At 40.5% G+C, this 9372-nt stretch overlaps 1 protein-coding gene across 1 annotated transcript; it reads left to right on the forward strand.

The window, feature by feature from the left end:
• The first annotated feature begins 6854 nt into the window (after window positions 1-6854).
• LOC102747193 (olfactory receptor 7A10-like) lies at window positions 6855-7709 on the forward strand. Its single transcript, XM_031033351.1, has one exon. It carries the CDS (start codon window positions 6855-6857, stop codon window positions 7707-7709), a length of 855 nt encoding a protein of 284 aa, XP_030889211.1.
• Window positions 7710-9372: the final 1663 nt, after the last annotated feature.

Genomic DNA, 9372 nt, shown 5'->3' on the forward strand with positions numbered 1-9372 from the left:
GTTGAAAAAGAAAAACAAAGCTGGGGGCATCATGTTGCCCGATTTCAAGCTATATTACAAATCAGTGATCACCAAGACAGCATGGTACTGGCACAAAAACAGACATACAGACCAATGGAACAGAATAGAGAGCCCAGATATGGATCCTTAACTCTATGGTCAAATAATCTTTGACAAAGCAGGAAAAACCATGCAATGGAAAAAAGACAGTCTCTCCAATAAATGGTGCTGGGAAAATTGGACAGCTATATACAGAAGAATGAAACTCGACCATTCTTTTACACCATACACAAAGATAAACACAAAATGGATGAAAGACCTCAATGTGAGATAGGAATCCATCAAAATCCTAGAGGAGAACATAGGCAGTAACCTCTTTGACATCGGCCACAGCAACTTCTTTCAAGATACATCTCCAAAGCCTGGTGAAACAAAAGCAAAAATGAACTTTTGGGATTTCATCAAGATAAAAAGCTTCTGCACAGCAAAGGAAACAGTCAACAAAACAGAGGCAACCCACAGAATGGGAGAAGATATTTGCAAATGACACTACAGATAAAGGGCTGGTATTGAAGATCTGTAAAGAACTTCTCAAACGCAATACCCAAAAAACAAATACTCAAGTCAAAAAATGGACAGAAGACATGAACAGACATGTCTCAAAAGAAGACATACAAATGGCTAACAGACACATGAAAAAATGTTCATCATCCTTAACCATCAGGGAAATTCAAATCAAAACCACATTGAGATACCACCTTACACCAGTTAGAATGGCAAAAATTGACAAGGCAAGAAACAACAAATGTTGGAGAGGTTGTGGAGAATGGGGAACCCTCTTAGGCTGTTGGTGGGAATCCAAGTTGGTACATTAGGAGTTGGAGCTCCTAAAACTTTGAATTTCCTAAGTGATGAGAGCCATAAAGATGTCTTTTCTAGGTTAATGAGGTGACTTTGGGAAAGTACCTATGGTGAGGGGCTGTTTGCCAGGAGGACCAGCCATGTGATTACAGAATCAGAGTTTTAGTTCCCACCCCCTGACCTCCTAAGATGGGAGAGGGACTGGAGATGGCCATGGCCATCACCAATGGCCATGATTTAATTAATTGTGTCTCTATCGTGAAGCTTCCATGAAACCCAAAAGGATGGTTCGGAGAGTTTTCAGGTTGGTGAACACATGGAGACTGGTCGAGTGGCATACCTGGAGAAGTCATGGAAACTCCACACCCCTTCCCCATACCTTGCCCTTTGCATTTCTTCCATCTGGCGTCATCCCTCCCCTGAGGCAGCACAGCTAATGAGGGAAATACTCAAGAGGCTCCCATAAACTTAAGCATGTACAAGCTTGCCTACTAAATCCATCATGTGACCACCTACGGTCAGACCTGAGGTGAGCATGAGGATTCTTGGTAGAGAATTTCTAAAAGTAATTATCACTGAACCACGATCTTAATACTCAAAGACTGATCCACAGAGCTGGACTGATAACATCAGTATCAACTGGGAAACAGTTACAATTACGGGATCTCTGAACCTCACCCACATTCTGCCAAACCAGATCTGAATTTGAACGGGATCCCCAAGTGATTCAAACACATGTTAATGTTGCAGAAGTTCTGGTCTAGAATAGTGTTTTTCAATCTCTCCACCTTTGATTTTGTGCTAGATACTTCTTTATGGTGGGGGCCATCTTGTGCATTCTGGGTATGGGGCAGTATGCCTGGCCTCAACCCACTAGGTGCTGATAGCATATCCCTAGTTATGACAACTAGAGATTTCTCCATAATTGTCAAGTGTCGTCTGGAGGCAAAATCATCCCTGGTTGAGACCGAGGGCATGAAAACTGGAAATATCTTGGTGGAGCGCCAAACTCATCCCTCCCTCAGTTCACAACTCAGGTTAGCTCATTCCAAACTTCTGAGCCCCACCTTGGCAAGTGTAGATTAAGGTTCATTATAGTGCAGACCTTACAGAGTGGACTCTTGCAAAAATGAAATAAAACAATCCATATAGGATCCAGCTCAGTGTATGGTACATAAAAAGATCCATATACCTTATAATTAACAAATTTTTGAAAATTGAGCACTAAATGGCAGCTCTGAATTTGTGTTATCAGCATGAATTGCCTGATTGATTAGTGAAAATTATCACAAAGACAAGGGCACAGTACCAACATGTTTATGGGAAAGTAACCTACCCATCTCTCATGTTGAAGAGGGGAATAGCAATTTCCTAAAGATATCAGGATAGAGATATCCTAGAGATATCTTCTCTACCATAAGATAGAACTTTGGAGGTCCACAGGACCTGGTTAAGCAGGTTCCTCAGTCTTAGATTTGGAGAAAACATTAAATCAAAATTGGGATATAATGCATGGAGGTTAGAGCTCTGGAAGGCAGGCAAGATCATGGAGAACTGGATTCACCTGACTTCTAATCTGGTCTCCTGGGAATAGAGAATTGGCAGGAAAAAACTTCCTTTCTGTCCAGACCCATGGGGAAGTAATCTGCTCATAGGTGGGATTAACAATGGAAACAGTGCCTAATGAGCAGACACAGGGAGCTATAAATATTTCCTCCACTGCAATCCCTTACTGTGGTGCATCCTTGTGCAGGAAAGGACATGGTTGTTGCTTTTGATTCATGCTTCACTCCTTCCTGCTGTCCTGTCTGGGAACAGAGCTTCGATCTCCAGCATCAACCATCCAGGGACGAATTGGGACCTCCACTCAGAGACTTTCATCTTACAGACCCCACCAAGGTGAGTCTCAGAACTCAGCAAGTATTTCAGGAAAGGATCAGAGAAAGTGGAACCTGAGAATCTTTACCTGAGGTCACCTGAGAGCCCAACCAGCCTATCCCAGAGCCAAGAGATTACATGTTTGTTTGCTGGGTTGACTACTAAGTTTAAAAATAATTTACTTAATATATTTTAAAAACAAGTGTTTGTGGGACTCACCTTATAGGGACCATTGTTGATGATACACAGTTGGAATGGAAGTCCAGTTGGATGAGACAGAGGAAGGAATGAGGGGCATAAAGTGAGTGGTTCCAGTGAAATTAGAACATTTTGAGTTTTGCAGCTAAGGGGAGTAGGAAAACAGAGTATTAGGCTTGGGGGGGTGAGCAGTGGAGGTAGAGCATTTTTTAAAATTTTTCAGATGGGGTACATTTAGCTTGGTCTGTATTTATTAGGATTCAGACCCATGGAGGTAAATACTACGTAGTGATGGCAGTTTTTGAGACATACATTTCACAGTATTATCTCTCCCATTGCTACTCACTGGGGAAAAACAATGTACCTAATATGCATGAAGGGATATGCCAAGGAGTATAACTTTGCAACTATTTTATTACCAAGGAGGCTGAATATATTTTTGACTTTGTCAGCCATTTACTTCAGATATGCAAATTGTATTTGCAAGCATGTTGCTTTTATGTACTGGGATCTGTGTGGTTTTACTGTGTTTTAATTGCATTCTTTCGGGGCGCCTGGGTGGCTCAGTTGGTTAAGCGACTGCCTTCGGCTCAGGTCATGATCCTGGAGTCCCGGGATCGAGTCCCGCATCGGGCTCCCTGCTCGGCAGGAAGTCTGCTTCTCCCTCTGACCCTCTCCCCTCTCATGTGCTCTCTCTCTCTCTCTCATTCTCTCTCTCAAATAAATAAATAAATAAAATCTTTTTAAAAAATTGCATTCTTTCAAGAAAAGAATGATAATTTTTTCACCAGGTTTGCTGTTTGCCACTTAATCCTTGTATTGTGTAGAGATTTATTTATGGGATGGAGGGAGAGCCTACATATTTTGTGTGGTAAAGTCTATCAGTTGGTCACATGGTGTTCCCCTCATTGCTTTAAAACACTGAAACTCTTCTGCATCCTTAGTAGTAAGAATTGCTTTTTACACATATTACCATCTTATTACACATCTAATTGTTCTTATTTCTACCATTTCATATTCTGGAATTAGATCTGTTTTTTAAAATAACAATCGCCTCCTGTCTTTATGTGAAATATGTTCTTTTGTATTCAACCAAAGATCCCCCTGCATCTTTTTCATAAGCATGGTTGAGTCCATTTAGGCTACACAAAATAAAATTATAACTTTAGCTACTGCTTCCTGTACTGCGTATTAAAAAGAAGTTTTCCTATTCTTTTATTTCCAAGCTTTTATTTTTTTTAAGATTTTATTTATTTATTTGACAGACAGAGAGAGCACAAGCAGGGAGAGTGGCAGAGGGAGAGGGAAAAGCAGACTCCCCACTGAGCAGGGAGCCAGAGGCTGGGCTCAATCCCAGGACCCTGAGATCATGACCTGAGTTGAAGACAAACGCTTGACCGACTGAACCACACAGGTACCCTTGTTTCCAAGCTTTAATCATTTCATCCTGAATTAGCGACCCATGTTGATGTTAAGTTTGATATTGTATATCTTTTCTTTAAGATGTTGGTATACAATTATTGTCTAGTTTTGTTGAAAACAGTTATTTGAATCCACCATATATAACATGATTTTATTTTCCCTACCATTTTTTCTTTTTTTTTTTTTTAAGATTTTATTTATTTACTTGACGGAGAGAGAGAGGGACCACAAGCAGGGGGAGTGGGAGAGGGAGGAGCCCCCCCCCCGATGTGGGGCTTGATCCTAGGACCCTGGGATCATGACCTGAGCCAAAGGCAGACGCCTAACGACTGAGCCACCCAGGGGCCCCTGCCATTTTTTCTATTTACTGAATTTTCATTTTTTAAAAACTTGTTTCTATACAAATGCAGACCTTTGTCAACAGAAAGATGTGAACAAACCAAGTGAGGCCCTGCTCCTTTGGTTCATAGGTTTTAATGAAGAACAGGGAACTAAGTGTTTGTATGACATTGGGTCTTCAAGGATAAATCATATACAGAAAGTGGGTAGATTATCATGGAACATGCCAGATTTTAGAGAGTATGGTCTGGGAAGATTTCTGCACTGCAGACAAGGAACAGAGAAGCAGGACTGGTGTGTACCCATTGGATTTTGTGTCAAACAAAGATCCAACCCCAAAGCCCAAGATAACAAAGGTATAAATATCACCAAGGAAAGTAAGAAAAGCCAACCACATCCATGACTGGGCCAAATAAAAGCAAGTATGGTCAAATAAACAGGGAATAAAGATAGGAATAACAATTAGATCATGGGCTTGAGGTGGACCCCATGATGAGGCCGGCAGAGCAGTCAGCATGGGCTCCCTGGAGTCTGACGTAAGTCAGCACCCACTCTGACTGCCTTTCTCTCTGCAACCTGGTCTTCTGATGGACTTTCATTCATACCATTTTTCCCACATTAGCAGCCACCAACCTTCTATTAAAATCATTTTTTTTCCTTTACTGCAGTGGATTCCAATTTTTTTTTTTACTGTCACATTAAGCATGACTTTTACATTATGATCAAGCATGTGTGCAATTGCAAACACAAATCCACATGCATGTACACACACACACAAGCAGGACTGAACAAAGAGAATAATAATTCAAATATTATCAGGAAGGAACTATGCTCAGCTTTTTACATATATGAAATAAATCTGTTGACCACCTTAGGAGGATGGATACCACTATCCCCACTATTCTGGTGAGAATATAATTTTAGAATGAATTGGTTGTCTTCCCAAATTCAAACAGCTACTGTGTGGTAGATCCAAGATTAAACTCATACACTGATTCCAAAATTTTGCATTTAATATAATTTAGAAAAGGGTTTTATCATTTCTTCTTGATAAACCTCTGCTATTTTTGTCCACTGTGTATTTCCTTTGGTCAATTGTGGATTCACTCCTTATTTCTAGTGGATGTTCATACATTATGGTGTCTTGACAGCATAAATATATCATTCTTTTCTCTTTTGGAGAAATTGGTTTTTGCCGCTTTATTATTCTGGGCATCAAGGGGCTATACCTAGGGTTAGAATGCAGCCAGAACCAGGGAAACTTTCTCATCATCATGATCTCTGAGGGACCACCTGGGCTTATTAGACCTTTATCTTCCTTCTTCCTTTTTTCTGTCTCCATTTAGTTTGTTATACTTCTCAAAATACAGGACAAATGGTAATATTAAAATAGAGCACCAAATTACGTGTTCATGGCTGTCTTACCAACTGGAATTTGGGTACTTTTCTATATTCATTAGGGTAATGATAATTTGATGTTGAGAGCTTAACTAGCACATTTCTTTCCTAACTATTGTAGCTGGAGGTGAGAAGAGCCTGGTAGTCCCATGGCCCCAGGATTCTGTAATGTGCCAATATGGGACCCTTAAAATATAGACTCCCTTAAAATACAGACTCCAGGGTGTTAACCAACACCTGGAAATAAGGAATGGTTCCATTGTTATTGACAGGATTCCTTGGAAACAAATTAATGAAGTGCAAGGAACACCATGTGAATGAAGGAATCCCTGTGTCCTGAAGTCTCAGCTGCAGCAGGGAGGCCACTCCACTCCTCAACATTCCCTGACGCCACTTCTCATCACTCTCCCTCTTGTTCTTCTCTGAACTATACTGGCTCCATTTTGAGTCCTGGATATCCATTCAAAACAAGTGCCTTCCTCCAGGCCTTTGCACTAGCTCTTTCTCCTACAGGGCACACACATCCACAGATGAACTTGTGTCTCCTGTACAGATTTCCCTAAGATCTCTCTTCCAATGTCACATTGTTTTACATTTTCCTGAACTCCCGGTAAAGATAACACCCTATCCACTTGGTTTTATGCCTGCTTTTATTCCCACATGTCATTGTAATTATAGCATTTCTGCCATGTTACTAATGCCTACACGTATTAAAATTAATCTTTTTTTTCCCTAATTTCTAGTCATCAAACCACCACATGGGACCAGGCAATGATACCCAAATTTCGGGATTTCTTCTTCTGAGATTAGCAAACAAACCAGAAATGCAGCTCCCCATATTTGGGTTTTTTCTCTCCATGTACCTAATCACTGTGTTTGGAAACCTGCTCATCATCCTGGCTGTCAGCACAGACTCCAATCTCCACATACCCATGTACTTCTTCCTCGCCAGCCTGTCCTTTGTAGACATCTGTTTCACCTCTACCATCATCCCAAAGATGCTGGTGAATATACAGACACAGAGCAAAGTTATAACCTATACAGGATGTATTAGCCAGATCTGCTTTTCCTTACTCTTTGCAGGCTGGGACGACTTTCTCCTGGCTGTGATGGCCTACGACTGGTTCGTGGCCATCTGCCACCCCCTTCACTACACGGTCATCATGAACCCCTGGCTCTGTGGACTGCTGGTTCTGGTGTCCTGGATCATGAGTGTCCTGAATTCCTTATTACAGAGCTTAATGTTGTTGCAGCTTTCCTTCTGTTCAGCTGTGGAAATCCCCCACTTTTTTTGTGAACTCCATCAGATGACCCAACTTGCCTGTTCTGATACCTTTCTTAATGACACAGTGATATATGTTTCAGCTGTGCTGCTGGCTGGTGGTCCCCTCGCTGGGATCCTTTATTCCTACTCTAAGATTATTTCCTCCATAAGTAGAATCTCATCAGCTCAGGGCAAGTATAAAGCATTTTCCACTTGTGCATCTCACCTCTCAGTTGTCTCCTTATTTTATTGTACAGTCCTGGGAGTGTACCTTAGCTCTGCAGCTACCCAGAGCTCTCAAGCAAGTACAGTAGCCTCAGTGATGTACACGTTGGTCACACCCTGCTGAACCCCTTCATCTACAGCCTGAGGAACAGAGACATAAAGGAGGCTCTAATAAGATTCTTCAGGAGGGCAACTATAAAAGGGACAATTGTCCTGGTAGTGAAGAAGTACCTTAATTGTAGGGCTCAAAGTCATGATTTCTGACCTTTGTGAAATAGAATTTGCTCCTATGTATTTCCAGAAATCTCAATTTCTTAGAATCCAACTTCTTTATATAACTTCAGAATACTCAATTTACTAAGCTTCCTGATCTGATAAACATACAGTTTTTTCCTTGGTCCATTTTCATATGTTCCCGCAGTTTCTCCCAACCTTGGATCAGGAATATTTGGAATGTTCCATATCTTTTATGAGGACACTTTGATTTCTTAAAAATTACTTCTAATGGCATATACCATGCTAAGTAAAACTTCCCTGGACATCCTAATGGAATAACCATGAGTTGTATTACTCATATGGATAAAACTGCACTTTGGTATCTAACACTTTTTATATAATTTCATCATAGAAGAAAATATGAAATCACAGTTTTCACATTGAGTCTGTTGTCATTTCTTTTTACTCCTTAACTGCTCTTCCGAATGACATAGACTTTATCCTCGTCCCCTTTAAGCCTAAGCCTATTGATAGTGATTCTATAGGCTAAGAATGCCTGAGACACTCACCTGAGCTCAAGATACTTGTTACTCAGACCTGAGTCAATGTTATGGGTGAACTGTTTCTTTTCATTATTATTATTGCTGTTGTTGATGTTGTTAAAATATAATTGACATCGGGTTGCATTAATTTTAGATTTACAATAGAATGATTCAATATTGTATATATTGCAAAGTGAGCAGAGTAAGTTCCATTACCACCCATATACAATTACAAACTTTCCTTCAGGATGGCAATTGTCAAGATCCCCTCTCCCAGCTAGTTTTAAATTTAGAATACAGTTTCTTAGTTAGAGTCACTATGCTGGACATGACATCCCTGACTTATTCATTTTGTAACTGGAAATTTGCACCTTTTCACAATTTCACCCATTTCTTTTTTTTTTTTTAATTTTATTATGTTATGTTAGTCACCATACAATACATCATTAGTTTTTGATGTGGTGATCCACGATCCATTGTTTTCGTATAACACCCAGTGCTCCATGCACTACGTGCCCTTCTTAATACCCATCACTGGGCTAACCAATACCCCCTCCCCCCCTCCCCTCTAAAACCCTGTTTGTTTCTCAGAGTCCATAGTCTCTCATGGTTCATCTCTCCCTCCAATTCCCGCCCCCCATTTTTCCCTTCCTTCTCTTAATGACCTTCATGCTATTCTTTATGTTCCACAAATAAGTGAAACCATATGATAATTGACTTTTTCTGTTTGACTTATTTCACTTAGCATAATCTCCTCCAATCCCATCCATACTGATGTAAAAGTTGGGTGTTCATCCTTTCTGATGGCTGAGTAATATTCCATTGTATATATGGACCACATCTTCTTTATTCATTCATCTGTTGAAGGGCATCTCAGCTCTTTCCACAGTTTGGCTACTGCAGACATTGCTGCTATGAACATTGGGGTGCATATGGCCATTCTTTTCACTACATCTGTGTCTTTGGGGTAAATACCCTGTAGTGCAATTGCTGGGTCATACTGTAGCTCTATTTTTAAATTTTTGAGGA

The sequence above is a fragment of the Leptonychotes weddellii genome, chromosome 1 (assembly GCF_054177405.1).
Source record: "Leptonychotes weddellii isolate Sample4059 chromosome 1, ASM5417740v2, whole genome shotgun sequence".
In the NCBI taxonomy this organism is placed as follows: Eukaryota; Metazoa; Chordata; class Mammalia; order Carnivora; family Phocidae; genus Leptonychotes; species Leptonychotes weddellii.